The sequence below is a fragment of the Desmodus rotundus genome, chromosome 11, assembly GCF_022682495.2.
Source record: "Desmodus rotundus isolate HL8 chromosome 11, HLdesRot8A.1, whole genome shotgun sequence".
NCBI classification, from domain to species: Eukaryota; Metazoa; Chordata; class Mammalia; order Chiroptera; family Phyllostomidae; genus Desmodus; species Desmodus rotundus.
This window is the reverse complement of record NC_071397.1, coordinates 92,969,598-92,994,619: the sequence shown is the minus strand read 5'-3', so window position 1 is coordinate 92,994,619 and position 25,022 is coordinate 92,969,598. Positions and strand designations below refer to the sequence as shown.

General features: G+C 43.3%; 1 protein-coding gene across 4 annotated transcripts in view; it reads right to left on the bottom strand.

Moving 5' to 3' along the window:
- Window positions 1-4,314: 4,314 nt before the first annotated feature.
- ESR1 (estrogen receptor 1) overlaps window positions 4,315-25,022 on the bottom strand; it is a 345,015-nt gene continuing 324,307 nt past the window's right edge. For all 4 annotated transcript variants that reach the window (XM_053914185.1, XM_053914184.2, XM_053914186.2 and 1 more), the window contains 2 exons: window positions 12,615-12,798; window positions 4,315-8,809 (listed from right to left, as the gene is read on the bottom strand). In XM_053914185.1, coding sequence (XP_053770160.1) covers window positions 8,575-8,809; window positions 12,615-12,798 — 419 coding nt within the window. In that variant the 3' untranslated portion in view covers window positions 4,315-8,574. The remainder of the gene's footprint in view (window positions 8,810-12,614; window positions 12,799-25,022) is intronic.

The following is a 25,022-nucleotide window of genomic DNA, read 5'->3' as shown; positions in this document are numbered from 1 at the left end:
ACAGTCACCTACAAAGGAGTTCCCATTAGACTATCAGCTGATTTCTCAAAAGAAACCTTATAGGCAAGAAGGGTCTGGAAAGAAGTATTAGAAGTCAGGAAAGGCAAGGACCTACATCCAAGATGACTCTACCCAGCAAAGCTATCATTTAGAATAGAAGGGCAGATAAAGTGCTTCCCAGATATGGTCAAGTTAAAGGAGTTCGTTATCACCCAGCCCTTATTATATGAAATGTTAAAGGGATTTATTTAAGAAAAAGAAGATAAAAAATACGAACAGTAAAATGACAACAAATTCGCAGCTATTAACAACCGAACCTAAAAAAAACAAAAACAAAAACAAACTAAGCAAACAACTAGAACAGGAACAGAATCACAGAAATAAAGATCACCTGGAGGGGGAGAGGAGGAAAAGGTACAGAGAATAAGTAGCATAAATGGTAGGTAGAAAACAGACAGGGGGAGGTTAAGAATAGTATAGGAAATGTAAAAGCCAAAAAATTTACGTGTATGACCCATGGACATGAACTAAAGTGGGGGAATGCAGGTGGGAGGGGGTGTGCAGGGTGGAGAAGAATAAAGGGGGGAGAATGGGACAACTGTAATAGCATAATCAATAAAATATATTTTTTTAAAAGTGTGTTTATATCCTTGAATGAACACACCTTTGGAGAATGAACAAGGAGAATGAACACCTTTCTCCTTGCCTTAGCTTTACTCTTTGTGGTGGTTATAAATACTGCAATTTTAAGCAACACGATTATAAACTTAAAACTCGCTTTTGAATGTACATAGTCTACATAATAAAAGTAATGAAAATTTGCTGCCTCAAAATTTGCCATGTTCATAGAGCAGCAAATCCAAATCGAGAAATCCCAAATTTAAATGTCCCCAAAGGCTTAAGAGTATATGACATTGCAGAATGGGATCTGGAGCCACTGTGGGAGTGGACTCTATCTACCCCCAGGCAAGCATTCCAACTGTGACACACCCCAATGGTAGATTTAAAGTTCCACACAGAGCTAAACGTTCCCCCAAAAGCTTTTTGAACACTGGAAATGACATATGGCATGGCAGACAACTCCATTCCTTGGCATTTTGAGAATGAAAATAAGAGGGAGAAAGGGGGTATGGAGAGGTGGACTTCCAGCTAAGGCTGGCCAGCTAAGGAGATCCGTAAGTCCTCGCTCCAAAAAGCAACTACAAACCTGAACAAAATTGACCAAACAAGCATTTCAGCACTCTGCAAAGTGACCAAAGTCTTAAAAAACTGCTGAACTTTGGGTAATTACAGTGCATATCTGTGGCACTCTTGCTTGGGCCTGCTTGCATTCCCTGCCCCCCACAGTTTGGTCAGGGGCACAGCAGGGCACGTCATAAGGACTGACAGCTTTGTCGCTGTGGCCATGGTCTCAGGCAATTCACTTGATCTGGTGGATGAGCAGAGAAGGCTCAGGCTCCACTGCCCGGGGTGGTGGCTGTGGGCGTGGCAAGCGCATTCCCGGCTGAGGCTGTATAACATGGTAACAGACCAGACAGTGCCCGGGCAAAAAGCTGGGTCAGACTTGCAGATGGCCTGACAGACCCACAGGCTCCCTCACGGACACACGGACCCATCAGCTGAGGAAAGAAGCCTCACTGGCTCCAGGTGTCGGGCAATCTCTGTCCAGTCATTGGATAACCACAAAGCTATGCAGACAAAGGACAGTTCCCAGGAAGTCAAGCTTAAAATCCAAAACAAGAAACTAATGTAAGAACTTAGCAGAAACATCAGAGGCCAAACACTGCAGGAGAGACAAATTTCACACATTTAACCCAGATGAGTCACTAAACAAAGAGAGGAGCAACAGGAGGCAGCACCAACAGCAACCACTTTTGGAAGGATCAGAATCCAGAGTTGCTACAAATTTGTGTCTAAAATGTCCGGGTTTCATATAAAATGTGACCTACATTCAGAAATAAAAGAGGTCAAGAGAAACCATTTATGTGCCTCCCCAGATGTTGGTTGTAGCCAACAAAGACTTCAAGCAGCTAGTAGAAACATGTTAAGATACCTAAAGGAAATCAAGTTTAAAGAATTAAAGTATGACAACAATGAATCAACGAATAGAAATTCTCAATAAGAGATAGAAGTTATAGGGAAAAACCTAAGTTTTTTATATTGGAGCTGAAACAGACAATAACTGAAATGAGAAATTCACTATAAGATTTCAACTTCAAATTCAAGGTGGCAGATGAAAAACAATCAGTCCCCTTGAAGACAAATGACTAGAAATCACCTAATTTGAGGGGGGAAAAGGAAAAAAGATTAAAGAAAAATGAACAGAGCCTCAGAAACCTGGGGGACATCAAAGGAGCTGACATGTAATTAATGAGAGTCAGGGAGGAGAGGGGAGAGATAAAGGAGGAGAAAAATTATTTGAAAAAGTAATGGCTGAAAACTTCCTCAACTTGATGAAGAACATCAATTTACACATCCAACAATCTTAGTGGATCCCAAGTAGGATACATTCAAAAAGATCTACACCTAAACATATCATAGTCATTAAAGAGAGAGAGAGAGGGAATCTTGAAAGCAGCAAGGAAAAGGTGACTCGGCAGATAGAGGTGAGCCTCAAAGGATTGAAGCAATGGGTGCTAGATGCAGTGGATGATATGTTTAAAGTGCTGAAAAAAAAACCCAACCTGTCAACCAAGAATTCTACACCCAGGAAAAAAACCATCCTTCAAAAATGAAGGTGAAATAAATACTTTACCAGATAAACAATTACAGAGAATTCAATGCTAGTACATTTGCTCTACAAGAAATACCAAAGGAATTCCTTTGGACTGAAAGAAAATGACACCAGACGGTCACTCAAATCCACTGGAAACAATGAAAAGTTCCAAAAATGGTAAATACGAAGATTCAAATTTTAAAAAATCTACAAAAAACAGGCGTATTTTTCTCACTTCTTATCTAACTTCTTTAAAGTATATAAAGTTGCATAAGCCAGTACATACAACCTTTTATCACTGAGTTTATAAAATATAGTGATATAATACACATGGCAATAATAATACAATGGAGGGAGACAGAATACAGCTCTTTTGGAGCAAACAGTTTTACTTTAGTTTATCAATTAATATTAGTCCTCAGTAGACTGATAAATCAAGTTGTATACTGTAACATCAACTACGAAGAAAATAATTTTCAAATGAGAACAAAAATCAACATAAAAATTAAAATAGTACCCTAAAAATGTTTAACAAAAATGGAGGGACCAGTAAGAAGGAAAAGAGAAACAAAAATGGAGATGTAAATCCAAACCTATTAATAATTCCATTAAATGTAAATGCTCACAGAGGGTAATAACAGTTAGAATAGTGATAGCCATACATTTTAGATATTTATCTTTTTAATCCTCATAATAGCCCAATGGGGAGGCACTGTTCTTATTTCCATTTTAGACGTGAGGAAACCAGGGAAAATCCAGATTGAAGAATTTGCCCAGGTTCTCTGCTCGTCTTCAAAGTGACCCTTCCAGGCAGCTGGAACCGTTAATTCTCTTCACAGGTGAAGAAAGGGAGGCACAGGGAAATTGCCTTGCCCAAGGTCTCACAATAAATGGCAGCGTGAGGATTCAAACCAAGGAATCTGGCAGCAGAGCCTGTGTGCGTATTATGCTACCTCTCAATAGGTCACACCATTTTTCCCTCCCAAATCATCAAAGAGTAAATCACAGAGCACATGAGTAAAAGGGAAGGTGCAGGCATCTCTGCAAAGGGCAAGGCGTCCTGAAGTGTAAACCTGGGGGAGCAGAGGCTTGGTGTACAGGTCATTCCTGCTTTAGCCTTTGTGATGGGTAGAGAGGTTTTGGAGTGAATTATGTAAGTTTCAGATCATTCATTCATCCATTCACTTGTTCATTCATAAAAAAACTACTTTCGAGCTTCCTCCTTCTCCCTCACAGGAAAGGGCTGGGGTAAGGCATTGCAAAAAAACTGCAGTTTTACTGAGCACATCCACCCTATGAATTAGGCGTTACTGAAACCATTTCATTGATGAGCAAGTGGAAGCCCCATCATAAAACCTGTACGTGGTAGCAGTAAGAAGCGAGGCCAGGTGTGCCTGACCCCAGTGTCCACCCACTTCCTCCTGTGACTGGAAGAGGAGAGAGTCGTGGATGTGGGCTGGGAGCCTGGCATCCAACTGATGGTCTGGGTTCCCTGTGCTCTATAGATGCATTTCGTCACCTGGTGAAATGCATTGGCAAGACATGGAGCTTACAAAACCAAAACAAAACAAAAAAAACCCCACCACCTGTTGCTTTTGTCTAATTTTTTATTTGAACATCAAATAGATTGAGAAAATTGTTTACAGGTGCTTAAGCATCCCATTGGATTCTTTACTTTTTAAAAGTGCAAAAGAGGTTTACAAGTGTGTTTCATTAAACAAAGCAAAGCTGCAACAAAACAGAATCACATCGATAATGGTATGCGTCAGCAAGAGGGCATATAAATCCATCAAACACAATTTGGCATTTGAGCCTTTCCCCATAAAACAAGAGCTCTACACTGAAGAGTATGTAGTGCACAAAAAGCGTTATTTTTAAGTCATGAGAGAACATAAACTGGCATAATGTCACTTATGAATTCAAGTCTCTGTAACCAATGACCTCTCTGTGAATGCAAAGGGGTCCGTGTCTCAGGCACCTGCTCATGGGGCTGTATGGTGTCTCCAGGGTACACAGCTCTGTGCAAACACACTCGAGATGGGTTAAAAAATGGCAGCATTTACATATTTTAAAAGTTCAGGCACATTTGGATGTGAGAAAAAGAATAGAAATTTTCCTTGAATATCTAAAAGACAGTGCAAAAATTGAAGTGCCATAATAGAGGCAGCCGTTCCTTAGAAAACAATTGAAAACGACTTAGAAAGAGGCCACTCTCACTTAAATCAAATGGAAAGGAAATGCAGTTAGAGTAGTCACGCTAATGAGAAGATGGGTGTTTGGAACCGCAGTGAAATTCGTTTGCTGCAGCCGAGGGTGAGTAAGTTTGCAGGGAGTTCACCTAAGGAAGTGGGCGGTGTGATCTGGGTCATCCTCCCAAGACTTGCTCCAGAGAGAACGGTGGTCGCCTCCTAAGCTAGTGTATGCCTCTACTTGCCTTCAATAATTACTCTCCCAAAGCAGATTTGCCAGTGAATATTAGACATGACTCTGGCCCTAGTGATCATTCCCAGTATGCACGGTCCATCTCAGAGTTGACATAAGATTCGGAATAGGAAAAGATCTGGGATGGGTTCCATCTAGAGGTACTCTATACCAATGGCCTACGTCAATGGTCATGTGCATCTGTAAGATTTTAACAGGTGAGAACACCTGAATGGGGCCAAAAGTAATTTACCAGTAAGTCCCTTATTGGTTCGGCCCTGGAAAGGCATGGGATATTGACCTGGTTAAGCCTACTTACAAAGTTAATAGGGAGAACTACTCTCAGATGGCACTTCCTTAGGGACTTTGCAACCTATGTGGGGTGTTCTCTTTGGATGAACTAGCCTCTCTGATTGTTGCGTGACAGCATTACAGAATCGTGACAGCAAGCCCAGAGCTTGGCAGTGGCCAAAAGGAACACAGGCTGCTGGCTAGTCCTTGGACTGGACTGCAGATGCCACTGGTCCTTCCCTGGAACTCAAGCTGTCATTTTAGAAATGGCTGTCAGATAGTGCTAGTTATTTGTGGTTTACAGGGCAGAAGTCTGAACCCTGGTGCATACCCCAGACACCAGTATTGATCTGCCCCCCAAAACTTTCCGGATTCTTATTACCGTAATTCCCATTCTCCAAATTCCTGAATCTGCTTCCCCACAGCACCCCAGCCCCCACCCCAGGCCAATCATGTCTTTTAAACTCTAAATTGCCTCATCGTGGGGGAAAAACACAGCATGTTCCCTACACCCAACAGCAACATTAGCTACAAAGTGTCAGCTGTCCATTAGTGGCACTTCAAATAAGAATAAAAAGAGATCTCTATAATCATTTGAGACTCCTGGGCTAACATTCCAGCCTTCTGGTATTCTCTGCCCATTTCAAATATAGTAGTATCTTAACACGAATACAAACACATTAGATGAATAATGTAAAACCCTCCACTGCAGTATTGTTTGGATTTAGCTGGTATTATATCATCTATAGTCCTAATATTTTTTGTCTGTTTTTATTTTTTTAAAAGAAAATCTAAGTATAAACATTAAAAAGAACCCACTGACCCATTAGCTACTGTCCAAAAATATTACTACTAATATTTTGGTAAAGCAAAATTAGCTGCCCTGAATAAATTTTCCTTTTCAGGCATAATCTCTGCTACATAAGATTGTCTATCACTCAATACCCAACAATAGGCATCTGGATTAGTGCGATTTTGTCTACTGTGGATATAAAAGTTGATATGAAATGTGATCTTCATTTAAATGAATAATCACCAGGACTTAGGCATCAATGACTGCATACAAAGAAAAAAAACTGAATATTGTTGTTGGTTTTGCATGTTAACCCAGTCAAATCAAATCCAGAACAGAATTACTACATTCAATTGTCTGATAAACAAGCATTGCAATTTCAAAAAATATATATATTATACTATAGAAGGTGCTTCTTAAACAAAACAACAAAAGAATTATGTTCTAAACATATTCTTAATGACGACACATAAAATTGCCCCCCAATTTAGATGCACATATATGGAAAAAACTCCCCCTTTTTAAAAAAAAAATTTGCCCTTCCTGATTCCCAGTCCCTTAGTGACCACCGACTGGGCAATTAGAAATGAATGAAATCCACTTCTTGAAATAGGCATCCCCAGAGAAGCCCTAGAAGCTTGGCTGGGTTATTGGTTGACACGTCACCTCTCAGCAGGGTTCAGATTATAGACGGTGAGGTCACTGGAGGAAACCAAGCTTCCTTTTCAGCTAAGAAGAGGAAACCCGTAATTGCTCTCTCAACAGGCAGAGGTCCTAGACAGGGCTGCCGTGTGGCTGGAGTGAGACTTTCTTTTTCTGTCTATAGGTCAATAGGTTCCTGTAGCCCTATTCCAGTCTCGCTCTTCTGGCTTATACAGTTTAATGAAATGAGCTCTGGGGGAAGTTTTTTCTGCCCCCACTCCCCCAAGCCCAAACCCATGTGTTTGGATGACGTCTAAATAACCAAGGGCACGTGTAGTGTAGTCTGGGCAGGCCCCAGGCGCCGGGGTAGGAAGTGCTTCACTCCTCAGCCCTCTCCCTGGCTTCAGAGTGTGCTCGGCCAACTGCAGGAACACAGCTGTCCAATCAGGGCCACGCGGGGAAATGCAGCGGAGAGGGCTGCCCCATGGACCCCAGGGCAGCCAGCAGTGCCTGTGGCACTCCTGGGGAGCTGCTGCCTGTGGCAGGGCCACGCTGAGTCTCACAGACTCATCCAGTGTCAACCGTTTCCTCCCTGTCCTCTGGCGCCTACAAGGGTCATGCACATTTACTACTTTAGCCCAGTGCCCCAGGGCTTACAGTGTCACTAGGGTGCCCACTCATTTAAAGGGCTTTTGGTCACAGGCTGGGCACTCTACACAAGACTAATTCACTGTCAGTGTAAGTTACACACCGGGAAGATCCAAGCAGAGCGCCCCCTGCTGTAAGTGTGAGACCACATTGCAACAGGTCCTGAAGTGGACTAACTGCAGGCCATGGGGAGAGAGGGCTCTCTTTTATAAAACAAAAACAAAAATTTAAAGAAAAATCAAGAATTTTATCCTTCACAGGAATGCTGGCATACGGGGAGGTGACTTAACTGGGATCAGCTTGCTGTTTTCCATAGGTCCATGGGAAGTGGGAATTAACTGGGACCCAAGACCTGTACGTATACGTAGTGCTCTCAAAAGCCAATGTGAGAGTGTGCAGCAAATCTGAAGGTGCAGTGTGTTCAGCTGACAAAGTCTTGACAACTAGGGGATCTTCTTTCCCTGTGTGCATCCTGTATTCCTATAGGGGAAATGAATAGACAATCACCGAATATTTGGCTACAGCCAGGCAACTGAGCAAAAGCTTTAAAGTGTTACTTTAAGAAAATGATATGTTACTATAGGAATACAAGAGGACGCTGTAATAAACTCTTGATCTAGATTTCTCCAAGTCAGCAATTAAATGAGCCACTTCCCATTCTTTCCTGTGGCTTAGATTCATTAAAAAGTGCTTCACAGAGGTGAAATGTCCACTCTCCAGGCCTGGCTCTCAACAGGGAGCTCAAATGCACAGGCTCATCTGAGCCCCAGCTCCTAGACTGAGCTCAGTTATGAAAAGCTACAGGAATCCTTATGCTTAGTAATGTAGTAAAGGGAGAAAGAGAGCTATTACAAAGAATTTAGCCCCGGAATCCCTTTGGCTGTTCCCAAAAGAAGGTGTGCTGCTAAGAACTGAGCAAGCTAACAAATGGCCACTCATCTATTATAAAGCCATAGTGGTGGTTGCATGCTGGAGTGCGTTCAGGAGCAGTTTGCTATCGTGGTGGATGACGCGGGTAGAAGGCTGCAGGGATTCTCAGAAACTTGGGGGAGCCAGGGAGCTCTTACATTGTGGTGGGGAAACCCTCTGCCTCCCCACTGATGTAATATGTGTGCAAGGAATGCGACGAAGGGGGCCCTGGGGTGGCCATCTGGCCCTGGTGCAGCTCCTCCATGGGGACGTTCCCGCGGTTGCCCGGGGAGCGCAGGCGGTGGGCATCCAGCATCTCCAGCAGCAGGTCGTAGAGCGGCACCACGTTCTTGCACTTCATGTTGTACAGGTGCTCCATGCCTTTGTTACTGTGGGTGGGAAGACACAGAGAGAGGACCGCTTCAGACCACCGCAAGCCCCAGGCTCCGAGACTCCTAGACAGCGGAAGTAAAAACTCCAAAGACACAGGCCAGCCCTGCTTCCTGTTTAAAGAGCCACTTTAGGGTTTGTTCCCTCCTACTGAATCGAATGAGAGTCTATTCCCTTCGATCAGCATTGTATCTCAATAGAGAACAGATGAGATATACAGCCAAACAGGAGGTGTTTATTTAAACATGGGAAACAGTTCAAGAAATCCCTTTGCTTTAAACTTTCAACTGGTTTCCCATTGAACTCAGAATAAAACCTAAACATCTTTCCTAGCTCTATGAGGTCCAACTGATGTGGTTTCCACTGACCTCTCGGTGCTCCTCTCTCCCCTCTCCCTGAATGCACCCCCTAGAGCCACCCTGGTTTGGGGCTATCCCTTGAAGAAACAGAGCTCCCTTTACTTCCAGACTCAGGGTATCTGCACTCACTGTGCCTTCTGTCCGGTGTGCGCTTCCCTAAGATCTTCAAACGCCGCGCCTGTGAAAGGCCTTCTGCCGCCCCGACGGCCATGGCCTCGATCCCCTGCAGCTTCAGCCGTCCCCTTGGATGTTACTCTATTTCCCTATTGCCCTACCTGAAAGTCTTCTATTTATGTGTGTCTACATTTATATTTATTCTTGACCACCTAAGTGCATGCTCACACACACGGCAACACACGCACTGCCAGTTCCATGAGGGGCAGCGATCTGCCCATCCTGTGGGCCTACCACAGGGTTGAGAATGGGGTAAAAACCCAGCAAACAGGGAGTAAATGGATATAGGCAAACGTGGGCACATGGCCTTTCTCCTCTTACCACACTCCTCCTCTGCCTTCCTCCACTAGCCCCCACTCCGCTCTGTCCCCACCACACTACCAGGAAAAAAAATAGAACAACTATTATCTATCTCGAAATTTTAAAAAGCATCCTGACTAGGCAGGACTGAGAGAATGCCCTAGAATCTATTTGTATTTTCAGTAGGGGAAAAGTCAGCTCCGTTGGAGACCTGTCATGGAAGCGCAGCATCAGAGCTGCTTAGGCCTTATAACACAACCAACATTACAGGTCTAAGTGGCATTTTGTTCATTTTTTGTTTATTCGTTTTCATTTAAAATGGCCTTGAAGTGACATGCCCCCTGGTTCTGACACTGTCTTGCTCGTGCAACCTAATGAATCACATTTATAATCAGATGAGGTCTGGTGTCAAATTCTCTGAGTAACCACATATGGCTGGGCCCAAGCTTAACAAGACAGAGTTCTGTGATTTAGATGGAGCACAATGAGGCATCAAAACATTATTGTGTGTGTGTGTGTATATGTGTCAGTGAGAGAGGGAGACAGAGAGAGGGGTGTGGGTGGGGGGAAAGAGAGAGAGAACGATCAAAGCTTTCAACAGAATAGCAACTTCACTCCAGCTTTTCACACAATTCAGACAGAAGCACTAGAGAACTCACTCACCGCTGTTCCCCTCAACTATACATTTCTGGTCAAACCGGCAGGGCCCGTCAATTCAGTGCAGATATATTTGGTATTAACTAATTAGGTTTGTTAATGCTGAAAAGCAGTTAATAGACTTGAAAATTCAGCAATGCCTACCAACAAATAAGAATCTTCATCTATAATACGTGGTTTCAGCATCTTTGAAATTCCTGGCTCAGAGTAAAAACTTTACATCTCTTTAAGGAAAAGTTTACAGTCTCAGCCAGAACAAGGGGTAAAGGCTTGTGTAACTAGGGTGCACTGCCCACTCCCCATTTGTAATGTTCATCCAAAGAAACAGGAAAGATTCGGAAACGTGTGCTACAAACGCAGTCGCCTACTCTACCTGGCCAAGGCGAGACCTTCATCTGTGACACAGGAGTTTGGGGGGAATCTCTGAAAATGGAGACTACAATTACTTTCTCCCAAGCTTTGCCAAGTGGAAGCCATTATTCAGGAATTTCAAATTCACAGGGTAAAGAAAATCCTCAGATAATTTGTTCATTCATTCATCCACTCAGTAATAATGCTATGAGCATATATGACATATAAGACTTTATACAGGGCACTGTGGAGTATACAAAAAAAGAAAGCTACATTTATTTTCTCAATAGGCTAACAATTTGTAAGGTTTTCTCCAGAGAGGGTGGCACCTGGGACTTTAATGGAAAAATGTCTTGCCATTTGACCCACAGTTTGAAAGTCCCTTAAAATTTAACCTGACCTTTTTCAGACACTTGGCCCTTTCTCCCTCACAGCCACTAAGAAAAGGAATCTTATTCATTCCTAAGGCCCCAGGGTAAGCCCACGGTCAGTGGGTATCTGTTTCCCCTCTGTCTCCACTTCATTTCTGTGGCCTCCATGGAGTAAAAAAATCCACCAGTTTCTTCATCTCTTCCCTGCAGGCTGAGTTCTTTTCATGAGAACTGTATCCACTAAGCCTCTGGCCAGCCAGCCAACTTATACGTCTGCTTAGTGTGGAAATGAGGCCACTTTCACCTTCTGTAACAGAAAGGCTCTACTTCCTCTGGAAAGGCTCTATTTCCTCAGTTCAAATAGAAAATATCTAAGCTATGATAAGATCAGCTTGCTGTTCAGAAATATGTACTCCCTGGGTCATGTGTCCATGACTTTGATTTGGGGCTTCATCATGTGACTTGCTTGACCAATAGAATGTTAGTAGATGTAGCTTAAGTAAAATATTAAAATGCACTTGTCCAACATGGCTTGCTTTCTTATGCCTCTGCCATTGCTATCAAAATAATATGTCCCAGCTAACCTGTGGGGACAGGAGGCTAAGGAACTGAGGCACCTGGCCAATCTGCAGGCCTGCAACAGGAAGCCGTCTCCCAGCTGGGTCCAGCCTCAGTCAGCTGACTCCCAGATGTGTGAGGGAGCCCAGCAGAGCTGCCCAGCCAACCTGCAGCCTGAAGTAGGCTCCCCCGTGACTCATAGAACAGTTGTTTATGGCTACAGCTCAGAGTGTGAGGAAGCCCTACAAAGTTAAGCAAGGGGCTAGAGCATAAAAAAGTAATATAAGCAAAATAAAGGGATTTCCACTTTTATCTAAAACCAATGGGGAGCCGTTTGAAGGTTTTAAGTGAGGAAACAACGGGATCTATTTTGTTATTAGGATGGCCACTCTCCATCACGGAGAATGAATTTGAAAGGATCACAAATGGAGGAGGCAGGGAGAAGGGTTACGTGGCTGGGGCAGAGACCCAGAAGGAAATAATGGTGGCTTGGACATGATGGCAGTGGGGGCTGGCAGGAAGAGATTTGAGAGGGATGGAGCAGTCATCGTTGCCTTTCCTAGTTGCATCTGGGCACAGAGTTTCTTGTTCAGGATTTGTGTGTGCCAGTTCAAGTGTGTGCCAGTGAAGAAAGGAGATTTTGACACAGGGACCACAATGGACGTGCCCAGTGCCTTCAGAGGATGGGTCACTTCAGAGGCCTTCCTGATGAAGTGGGACAAAGTGAATGACCACAACTGCCCTCTTCGCCCAACAAGCACACTCACCCCCCATAAGACCTTGCACATGCTTCAAACTGAGTATAAATATCATTTCCTCCTTGAGGCCTTCTGTGACACTTGCCCTAAGCCCCGAACAGGTTTACAGCCTCCTTCTCCCATCCCCCCAAAGCATTAATTTTTATTGCATGCCAGAAACTGTTCCAAGTTTGCTGCCCACACCTTGGCACCAGCCCCTCCTGGGCCAGCTGTAACCTATGTTTGGGCAATGGTTTTCTTTATGTCTGTCCTGTGGGGAACCCAAGGACGCCTCACCTCATGTGCCTGATGTGGGAGAGGATGAGGAGGAGCTGGGCCAGGCGCCGGTGCTGCTGCTGGAGAGTCAGGCCTGCCTTGGCCATCAAATGGATCAACGTGTCTGTGATCTTGTCCAGGACACGGTGGATGTGGTCCTTTTCTTCCAGAGTCTTCAGAGTGCTGGACAGAAAGGTGTACACTCCTGAATGTACAGAGAGAGAGAGAGAGGGTGAGACACACACTCAAAGAGGATGAAGTCGAGGGGACTGAAGGTGTGCGTGGGACATCATACTGAGTCAGTGCCCTTCCCTCGCACAGCAGGCGGGGCGTTGGGGACCCCTTTGATCCAGGCAACTATGCAAAATTCCTACGTGTGAGCCAGTTTCCAGGGTGTGTCATTCAGAGTCCCAGGAAAGACACTGTGAGTCTCAGGGCCGTGGCGGTTCCACTAGCTGCCCCTTCTCTGACAGGTTTGACGCCAATACAAACTATCCCGTTAATGCTGACGATGACCTTGTGAGAGGAAAATTATCATTGCTTTTCAAATGAAGAAACCAAGGGCAGAGAGATGCATTAACCAAGATGATGCAATCAATGGGAGTGAGCAACACTGAGGATGAACCCCAGAAAGCTGACTCCATCTCTGGTCATTATAATGGAGATGCTCAGGAGACAAGGACCTCTTGGTGAGCTGCGCAGAGAGAGTGAAAGTGATTTGGTAAGTGATTGACAGGCCATTTTTCCAGGTAGGACTTAACTTACTGTTACCTTTCAGGTCAGGTCTAGGGCCCTAGTACTTTTCACCCTCGATGAGAGGTTTAGAGGGGGCGGTGTAGAGGACAGTGGAAAGTGCTGTTTTTCACTGTTAGGCATGTTTTTTCCCTCTTTCTTTTATTCTGGCCCTAGATCCTACTCTTGGGGCCACACGTAGACTCAGAACCAATCAGGCTACTCTAGTGTTTTGAACAATAATAGCCCTGCCTCACGACTTCCACACACAATTCCAGAAAAAAATCAGAGCTTTCTCTGGAATTGTATAGGATGTCATGAGGCAGCAATTCTTTCCTCCAGGGTTGCTGAGCTGGAAGGATGAGAATATGAGACTTTCACCTGGTGGCATCTTCCTGTAGCACATGGAGCTCCTGTCTGCAGAACAGAGCATTCCAACATCAAGCAGAGGTGACGGTGGGAGAGAGGGGAGTCTTGGTTCCAGCTACATGGTCCCGCTTCTTACATTTTTTATTTCACTATGGAGTGTTCATAGTATCCTTTCTAACACATGAACACATAAATTCTCTTTTTGCTTACGATAGTGTGCGTTGGGTTTCTCACACTTGCAACTGAAAGAATCCTGACTATTCAACCAAGTTGTGAGCTCAGCCCAAGGGCCAGAAGCAAAAGATTAGTAAAGAAGTGAAAAGGACTGAGATCAGGAGGCGGTCAGGATGGATCTGTCTTTTCTTAGGACCACAAGGATGGATTTTTCTGTCAAGTAAATGCTCCAGAAGAAGCTCCATTCTGCCTAATTCTCATGTATCACCTTTCAGGAAGCAGATGAGGTGATATTTTCTCCCAATGATACATACTTAGCCATATTTTTTCAGTCTTATTTCTATTCAGTCCACTGGCGCTCTCATGGATTTATTTCTTCTTCTCCCCCTACCCCGTCCTCCCTGGCACCTTCACATTGAGGCTCCCAAGTTTATCATCCCCTGACTTTGCAGTGGCAATGTGCAGATGAGTTATGGCTCACATGACAGCCTGCAGGATGGGAATGGGGAAAACATTTACACAGAGGAACTCAAAGTAAACAGAGTCGTAATTGCCCAGAACGGAAAATGGCGAAGCTTTACAATGAATTCGACAACAACAACAAAACCAGAATGGTCAAGATGTGGGCTTACATGCAGTTGAAAACAATAACGTAGCTTTTGGTACAGAAGCACTCTGATCCGAAGGAACGAGAGCACAAAGTGAGTGAGCAGCAGGGATAGGAAGGAACTGCTGGATTACTTCACTTATGTTATATGTGGGCTCTTGACAGAGAAAGAATGAGTCCACTAGAAAAACAGGCAGATGTCCAGGGGCCTTGGAATTGGCCTAGAGGTAACAGATGTCAGGGGAAGTGTGTGCCAGTGGTTTGGGGGCCCAGGGTGGCCACTGCTGAGTCCCCATGATCCTGCCCTTCCCACACTCTTGAGTCGTCACACGGATTCCAGCCTCTCAACTCCAAGAGGCCTTAAGTCTGGCTGCATGTCCTGGGAATCTGCCCAGGCCACAGAGCTGGGTTAATCCAATTTGGATAATCCATTTTCTACCAATTTCCTTTTTTGTTCCCACCCAGGATGCCAGCCTCAGGCCTCATTCACCAATAATCCCGTTAATGTTCAAGCAGTAAACAGCTTTGATGTCCCTGCCTGGGAAGATACAGCAGTTGGCCTCCCTACTCCTGTGAACAAGGTTAAAGCAGAATGTGCTAGATCCCAGATGTCCTGAGGGCCAGCATTGCACTATGCCTTTTGCAAGGGAGGTAAGAGCCTTGGCACTCAGACTCCAGGGTGTGAAGTTTCCTCTTGGGCTGCTGACCCCCGCTCCCTGACATGCACACATGAACACATAGATTTGGCCCTTCGGGACACTATGGTGGGGAGCCTACTGTGTGCATGTATTACGTTATATGATAAAGGTTCCAAGCCTTATTTTCCTCTAAATGTTAATGCCTTAAGAGCAGCTATTGCCTGTAGAGAAAGAATTTTCTTCACACTGACTCTTGGGAGGCGGGCCATTCTCAGAGCAAGCCTGTTTTTCTAGTCCTGTTTTGGCACCAATGTAGCTTATCATCTCAGCCTGGTCCACAGAGGCTTCCTAGCTGTGTGAATGTTCTCAGAATTAGAAATACAGTCCTAGCGAAAGGCCAATAATTGCAGCCGTCATCCTTTGGGCTATTCAGGTCAAGTGTGGTCCACATTTGCTACCTGTTGCCCCTAAAGGGCCATTTGGAAGAAACAACAGAGCTCCAAATTCCCAGAATGCTTCAGGAGCTCTGGTGAGAGCAAAATGGGGCTGCTGGTCATTTCCATATCCCAGGTGGTCTCTGCCACCCTGGAGAGCTGTGCCACTGTTCCCAGAAGCACAGAGCCAGGATCAAACATTTATGACCTTCAAAAACATTCTCATGCCAAGGCCAGTTTCTGCAACTCTCAAGGTTGCTCTGAATCCCAAAGATGGAAAAAAATCATCTGTATGTCATTATCCGGTCTTAACGTGTTGTCGGCAGATCTGTGTATTCTGAAGCTTGCAGCCGACGTGGGGAGCTGCAGGAAGAGTCTGTGGAGGAATCTGGTGGTAGCAAGGAATGGGCAGCGAGGCCGCAGGGACACCCCCTCAATGAGATAGCAGTTCAATAGTCCTTACTCTGGGGGCCTCACTGACTGCTTCTCTCACTCTGCTTGGACATTCTCTTCCTCCTTCCTCTGTGCCCTCCACTCCATGGGAACCTGTCTCCACCCGCAACACTCTTGGAGGCATGCAATTGGAGGAGAAGCTGGAGGAAGACAGGCATGAACACTGCGGTGCCCACATGCACTTGGCTGTGCCAGGAAGGAAACAGTAATGCAGCCAGGGGTGTCCAGCAGGCCCTACCATTGACCTCTGTGGACAGGCACATTTAACTGCTCCTAGAGAGGGGAGGACTGCTGAGACCCACGGCTTACCAGATGTGGAAGGACAAACTCTTCAAGCAAGGCCACAGTGTTCCTTTTCCAAAAAGAGAAAGTAACAGTGGATCTGGGTTTGTCCTTGAGTCTATGGTAGCTTGACCAAAATAAAAGGAAATGACTCAAAGGAAAAAGACAGCGAAGAAAACAAGTCCACAGTGATTGGACCAGAAAGCTGTCACTCAACTGGGATAAAAAGGAACTTTTCTACCTCTCCTGTTCACCCAGTGGTTCATTGGCAGGTCAGCCTTTCGGGGCATCTGCTCAGAATTGCTTCCACAAGCAAAGAGGGTGCTTGTTCAGAAGGGCCTTCAAAGTTGACAGTTTGATGAACACCATGTTCGTTTTGTGTTCTGCTTATGACTGTCATTCTTCTTGGGGATGGTGCTGGCCCTTGTGTTTGAACAGCTCGTGGTTGCCACAGCCACTTAGTGGGAGAGGCTGGATGCCCTACGATGTGCAGGATGTCCCAAACAATGAAACGAAGGAATTTTTTGTATTGAAAATCCTACTGAACCCACCCTACTACAAACAAAAATTTGTACTGAAAAGTCTGAAAATCTTTTACAAGGCTGTACATAAAGGTCCAGCATGCAAGTTGGACTATAAGGAGGGAAATTTAAATAGAATGTATTTTTCTCAAAATTAAGTGATTTATTGACTTTCTGCAGCCTGCCAGTTGAATGCATTACATAAATTTTCCCACTATACCTTTAGTTGAAATGATTTTGGTGCAGATGTACTAAAAGAACAACATGCCTGGCTGCAAATATATAGAAGAGGTGCAAAGCTCTTCTCAACAAAATTAGAATCAACTATTACCAAACTGTAGATTTCAATGAAATCTACATTGTTCTTGCCCCCTACATGTTCTTAAATCTACCTATTAAAATTGTTTGGGGTCCTTGTCTCTCTGTCATACACAGACACTGTCCCCAGAGGTTTCTCACACAGCTGTTGATCACTCTTACATGTATTATTATTTCTTTTGTCTAACTCATCCTCTCGTCTCCATGGTTACTGTAAAGGCTATGACCTTTATCAGTTCCAGAGAATGAAAATTTGCCTTGAACGGTGTGGCCTGTTAAGATAGACTATATGTTTCCATGCACTTGGACACCTCCTCATCCTGTATCACAACAAAGGGAGTTACTTTGATAATACACATGATAAACCCCAGCCCATTTGCAAAATTACTTTGTCTTATTTACATGAATCTTTGACAGTTTGGTTTTCATTGACATGCTATTAGTAAATTAATCTAATGTCTTCCTTCTTATCATATATAAATAGGTTTTGGTTAGTTTTTAGTTTTCTTATTCAGGTCCTCTCTCTCTCCCTTGACTTTTTCCTACGCCTGTACTTACTGTACAGAAAAACTCCCGATCATCTTCTTATATCCAAACATTCATTATAAATGCACAGAAGCATTTTACTACTTCATTATGTTTTTTACCATAGTCAAGACTGGCCATCACATTGAACTACATATCATTTATTTTAAATTGGTTTCATATCATTTCGCCTTTGCATGACAATTATGAAATTATATTGATTTAAAAAAAAACCATATGCATAGATAAACTATTATATATTTATTTCATTTCATGATATTCAAAGGGATACATAAGTGTTATTAGACTGGTATTTTTTACTGGCAATTCCAAGAGATTTTTCTCTAAGGTCTGGGATTTTCAGATGTGGTTGCGTCTCAGGATCTCCCACGGAGTCCCATCCAAACCCTCTGACTGGCAGTTCAGAGTAGAGTTCTGACACCTGTCTTTTGGAAACAGTCCCCATTGGTGCACAGCTAGCACCAAGACTCACATGACTACCGTGGTTTCTTTATTTAGTAGCCACTAAAATGCAAAATCTTGAAAACATGGACTGTATCATCTTTCTGTGCATCGTGACCCAAAAAAGACTTTGAGGAAGTCTTCTCTGTGCATTTCCTCACCATATGTGGTCCTCCCTTTCTGCTGGTTGGTTAGAATGGAAGACCGTGGAAACCACCCAATCAAGATTCCAGAGCCCTTAGTCCCTGAATGACCACATGGAAGAGGCTGTAACATTAACCTGCTCATGCACCCAGCATTGCTGAGTAAACAAGAAATAAACCTCCGCATGTTTGAGCTGTTATACATTTTGGAACTTATTTGTTATAGAAGTTGTCTTACGTTAGTGTCAGATAAGAAAATTTATGGTTTACTTATTGAACAAGTGAATACATCTGTATAAGGAGAGATAAAGTCACAGGGATGATTTATATGCCTTCTTTGCTTCCAGTTTCCACATTTCTAAGGCTGTAGGCTGCATAGTTTACTTATGCAATAACTTACTCAGAAGTTATTTCCCAAAGTATAAATACTATCACATTTTGTTACAGAAACTATGATCTAGAGTCTAGAACCACCTTATATCCCCTGTCATGTTAACCATTCATTCAAAATACTAACATAATTCATAGCAACTGGTAAGTTAGAGAACCAAGGGGCAAGCCCAGGACGCTGGAGTGGTCAGTTAGTCATGGTTCAAAGATGCAGCTGCCAGCATTACTGAGGATTTCAGAGAGACTGCTTTATGCCATGCAGGAACTCACTTCTCATTCCATGGACAGAACAAGAAGAGTATCTCTCTGAGCAATATCTATCCATAGGTAGGGAACTTCCATTCTTCTACTGATGTGTGATTATTTAACTGGAAGGTGAAGAACCTGTCCACAAAACAATCCTTGAACAATGTTTACTGTAACACTAGTATTTGTAACATCACAAACTCAACCAAGTTCCCTTCTCAGTAAGTCTCAGAGTGAGAGGGATCACAGAGTTCTTGCCAGAACCTTACAGGAGAGCGTGGGGGTCCTGTTTATTTGGCTTCACTATATGCCCATACGCACCCTCTTGGCACAGATGACTATGAAATCATATGCTGATGATTCAGTTACATTTATCCATTTAGTATAAGTTTTAGTAAAATCTGCTAGATGCTTTAGCAGGGGTGTCCAACATTTTGGTGTCACCGGGCCACACTGGAAGAAGAAGAGTTGTCCTGGGCCACACATTAAATACACAAACACTAATGAAAACTGATGAGCCAAAAAAAAGGTCCGTGCATAATGTATGGTTTTGCGTTGGGCCACATTCATAGCCATCCTGGGCCACATGCAGCCTGCCGGCCGCAGGCTGGAAACGCCTGCTCCAGAAGGTGATTACTTGGTACATCAACACATTTAAACAGACTAAAAAGACAAAAAACTCAGTGATATTTCCAGGTCATGAAACTGAGGAACTCATTCAAATGACTTGAGAAGAAATCTTAAATGTGCACTTTAAAAAATAACTTAAGTGGCAACCATGTGCCTCATTTTTATATGTAAAATTGCAGTTTTTGATTTTTGTAACAAATAGTTACAAAAATTTTGTAACAAATAGTTACCTAGCCTTTTATCTTTCAAGACAAAGCCATTATGAATTCATATTTTGCTTAGGAGATTTATTTTTGTTAGCTATATCTATAATATATAAGGAAAGAGCCAGGGTTTGGATTTTCCTGTCCCTTAAACAGTCAATTAGTAGGGTTCTGAAGTCAAAAAGAAGACATTCTAAAGAGACAGTGATGGAAACTGTGCAGCCTGTCTATTACAGAGGAGTCCATTCACGAGGTTTCATTGGGAACTCCGAGTCCCAGGGAGCTGGCCTGGGCTCAGGAGGTCTTGAGGGTTGCATTTGTTTCCCCAGAAAGGCAGGCTTAAACAGCGTGGATGAATCCATTTTCCTGGACCTCACCTTTTCTTGCCTGGCATTTCAAGGACAATAGAGCAACAATTAACACAGAGCAGGAAGGAGCTTTTACACTTTGAGGCAGATTGTATTTTTCTGGGATGACAACATGCTTCCTGTCCAACATGTTTCCCTATAATCTACATACCCCCCTGAGTCTTGGTGGACCCATGACTTACTTGCATTGGGCAGAGGAGGGCAAAAGGGGAAAACCTGGGACAACTGTAGGAGAATAACAATTAAAAAAATACAGTCTGGAAGTGATGCTTCTCAGCTCCTAAGGGGCTGTCACACAAGGCCATGCTGCTTCTGCTTTGCCAACTGGGCCACTTGCTTCTTGAGCCCTCACCATCTATAGGAGGGATAGTGCCCCAGGCTGTGCACAAGCCCCGCCTGCACAGAGAAGCTGCAGACAAGCATCCCAGTTGACAGTTCCAGCTGATATCCCAGCCAACAGCCAGCATCAATTGGCAGCATGTGAATAAAGACACTTCGAGATGACTCCAGCTCATGACTATCAAATTACCCCTAATTGAGGAGTCTCCCTATCTGAGTCCCCAGACATTGTGGAGAAGACACAAGCCATTCCCTTTGTGCTCTATCCCAATGCATGACCAACAGAATCCAAACTTTTTGTTGAGCTGTTAACTGTTGGGATGATTTATTACATAGTAGCAGTAAGCAGAAAATACCTGGACATTTGCACCAGACACTTAGGGAAGGGAGTGATTCAGAACAGGCAGACTGAAGATTAGAATCTTGATCTGGTTCATCATGTGATGAAATTGCATTTGGATACTCCCTGTTCCACATTATGTATCTTACTGCCTACAATGCCTTAGCCCAGCCCTTGAACTTCACCCTTGTTGATGCAATACAATAGTAAGGGCTTGATCTCATTCTATCAATGCCACGAGTAGTTAACATTTCTTGTAGGAGGCCTTTGGCCCTAATTACTGCCCCGCTGATTACCAAAACATATGGATCTTCCCCTGATTGGCAACCTCAAATATCTGCACTCTCGTTTCCCACCAGAGAATAAAACACTTCGAATTTTCAGTTGCATAATCCTTATCAAGTCCCGGTTATGAGAAATAGACTTTGTAGAGATTTCCCTAAGAAAGTTATGTTGAACAACTGGTCTAGTTTATTTTATTTTTATTGAAAGCCTGTGAACCTTACAACGGAATGTGTTTTTCTCTTTACTTTGGCCGAGCAAAGGAAATTTAGAGCCAAATCCGTGGCCCACTCCTAGGAGCTATGCAGATATACTTCTGTGTGCTAATCTGACTCTTGAATTTATTATTTTATTCATATTCTTCCTTTTTACAGATTTTGTCAATTACTGGCTTACTCCCTTTACATTGAATAAAATTGAGTAAGTCATTTCAAATCCTTGGTGGAATAAGCACTATATAAAGAAAATAATGAATGAGTCATCTTCTGCCAAGTCACTAAACAGTATTAGTGTTAGCGTAAATGTGTATGCTTACAAAACATTATTAAATATTTATGTGATTTAACCTCAAATCCAGAATCAAAAAATGACGCACCATCTAAGAACACACAGTTGGCCTCAGGGCACAGGCTCACGTGGTCCTGAACTGAAGGGCACTGTGTAAACACCCCGTGATGTTCAGCACTTGTCTCCCATAGAGGAAGGTTCTACTTTTCTTGTTCTGTTTGCATGTTTGTCCACAAAGTTTCCCATGTAGCCACAGAGCCACAAAGTCTCAGATAGAGTTTTCCCCTTTTTCCGAGATATAGAATTGAAATGGCTGATAATTTTCTCAGGTTATTTTTAAAAATATAATTAGTGTTAAAAATTACTATTTCAGAGAGATAAGTGGGCATGTAGATCATACACACACACATATATATTCTTTAGGCATTATCAGTTCCATCATTTCAAGTGAGACTCCAGTGGATGAAAATTGCATGAAAAATATCACATGACTGTGACAAGTTTATCTCATTTTTCCTTCAGGAGGGAAACATTTTATTATATTCCCAAAAAGAGCTACAGAATTCCAGAATGATGGATTTGAAAGGGGCCTTAAATTCATCTGATTCAGTGGTTTTCAAACCATTTTGAGAATCCAAACCTCTTTTAAAATGGAAGTGAGCCTCTTGGGAAATCCTCACATGTAAAGTGGGCAAAGTCAAACTTCTTTGATTAAAGGAGAAATGGGGATACTTAGAACCTGCTTGTTTGGCTTCCCACCCCCTCCACTGTATGTCCCCAATGTTTGGTGACTCTAAGTCTCCTCTGGAACACAAGCCTTCAGCAGAAGAAGGTTTTAGAAACCATCGATCTCAAGAGAATGAGAAGACCAGTCATAGACTGGGAGAAGTGTTTGTAAAGAGGCATATTCAATAAAGGGTCATCATACAATACATACAAAGAACACTTAAAAGTCAACAATAAGAAGACAACTGACCCAATTAAAAAATGGGCAAAATATCTGAATAGTCACCTCACCAAAGAAGAGATATACAGATGGCAAATAAGCATGTTAAAAGATACTCCACATCATATGTCATTAATGAACTGCAAATCAGAACAACAGTGAGATACCCCAACACACCTATTAGAATGGCCAAAATCTGGAACATTGACAACAGCAAATGCTGGTGAGGATATGGAGAAACTGGCTCTCATTCATTGTTTGCAGGAATGAAAAATTGTACAGCCACTCTGGAAGAAAGTTTGGCAGATTCTTACAAAATTAAACATACTCTCACCACATGCTCCAGCAATCACGCTCCTTGATACCTATTCCAAGGAGTTAAAATTTTATGTCCACACTAAAATCTGCACATGAATGTTGATAGCATCAGTATTTATAATGGCCAAAACTTAGAAGCAACCAACATGTCCTACAGCAGGTGAATGGATAAACAATGGTACATCCAGACACTGGAATGTCATTCAGCACTAAAAAGAAATGTGATGATAAGCCATCACAGGGAGAAATCTTAAATGTGTGGTATTGAGTAAGAGAAGCCAATCTGAAACAAGAACATGTACTATATGATTCCATCTGTTTGACATTCTCGGAAGGGCAAAACCATGGAGACAGTAAGGAAGATCAGCGGAGGAGGAAAGGCCGTGTACACAGAACGCAAAGGATGCAGAGGGCAGTGAAACTACTCTATAGGACACGGTAATGGTGGATACATGCTCTGAAGTATTTGTCAAAACCCACAGAATGTACACCACCAAGAGGGACCCCTAATGCGAACTCTGGACTTTGAATGAACAGATTTTTTAAAGGCAGCTTCATTGATGGTAACAAATGCCCCCTCCACTGTGGGATTTCTACAGTGGGAGAGGCAGGGCACGTGGGGACAGGGAGAAGACACATGGGAACTCTCTGTACCTTTCACTCACCCCTCCTGGGACCAGCCCTGCTGGTCCACTCCAATTATTTGACTCATTGAGAAACAGAGGCTCAGAGAGGCTAAGGAACCAGGGTAAGAGGATGCTCGAGGTGGGAGAGACTCCAGGAAGTACAGCTGGGCTGGACTAGCCTGAGGTCACCCTGTGGTCAGTAAATAAGTGTCAGAGCTGCAACTAGAACCCAAATATACCTCCCTCCTGGCCCAGTGTTCAAAAGCAACATGAAGAATTTCCTAACTTCAAGTTTGTGAGAAACTAGAAATGACTGCCAATGGACTCGCCTCCCTGAGATATTTGAGAAAACTAAACATTTTCCTGGAATGATTTAGAAGCAATCCAGCTTTTCAAAAGATAGGGCACAAGATGCCCTGGGTAGGTAGCTCACTTGGTTAGAGCATTGTCCTGATATAACAAGGCCGTGGGTTCGATTCCTGGTCAGGGCACATACAATAATCAACCAATGAATGCATAAATAAGTGGAATAACAAATCTCTCTCTCTCTGAAATCAATTTAAAAAAAACAAAACAAGGGACAAGGTGGTGAGCAAAGAGGGCCTCCTGCCGTACACATGTATCTTCTAAAAGTTTCTTCAGTTGAGAACTTTCACCGAAATGTTAACAATGATGACTTTTGTGTGCTGAAATTACGATTCCTTGGAACGTTATTTTTCTTGGTGGTTTTTCTGTTTTTTCCAAGTTCTCTGACTTCGGCATGTATGATTTTGTAATTTGGTCAAGGAAAATGTTATTCAAATTACAAAATCAAAGTCCCTTTCATTCCTATTATTTCACAAGCTTGTCAATGCCTGGGCTGTTGGGGAGAATGTAGTTGGTGAATGGATATTCTGAGGAATAAGGAGCTTGCTATAGAGATATTAATTATTAATACTTCATAATACTTCTATCATCCCTCGGGCTGTTTACATTTCTGAAACTCTTCAAGTCTTGTGGCTTCATCAGGAAAAGGAGCTAACAAATTTGTTACTACAGCTCCTGAGAATAATTTTCTTAGCTGCAAATACCTCTGACATGTCATACAACCTGAGCTACACACCTAAGTGCAAAAGAAGATCGGCTTCAAAGGCTGACAATGTGCTGTCGCTGGAGGACTTGCAAGTTGGACGGCTAAGGAAGCACAGCCTTGAGGTTTTACTAGAAAGTGCTGAGTGCTTGGTTTTTCCTGAATGTGAAGTTTATCTCACTCAAGGAGTAACATTTGCTTTACCAAAAGAATGGGCAGATGCTTCACCTGGCAAGGTGCAAATGAACTTGACATTCTGGATTTAATTCATCATTGTTGTCGATGCCAATTTTAAAGAATAAACAAAGCGCTCCAGCCCGTTCCCTCCTGAGGTCGTGCTCAGCCATCCTCCCAGCTGAGTATTGTTCCGAGCTGGACTGTGAAGCCCGGTGTCCGTCTGCTCCCGACCGGGAAAATCTGGAGACTAGACTGCACCTGATCCTGAGGGCCGCCGTGGGGTTAAGCAGGGCCCTCTTTGAACTTGCAGCCCCTTGATCACCAGGTAAG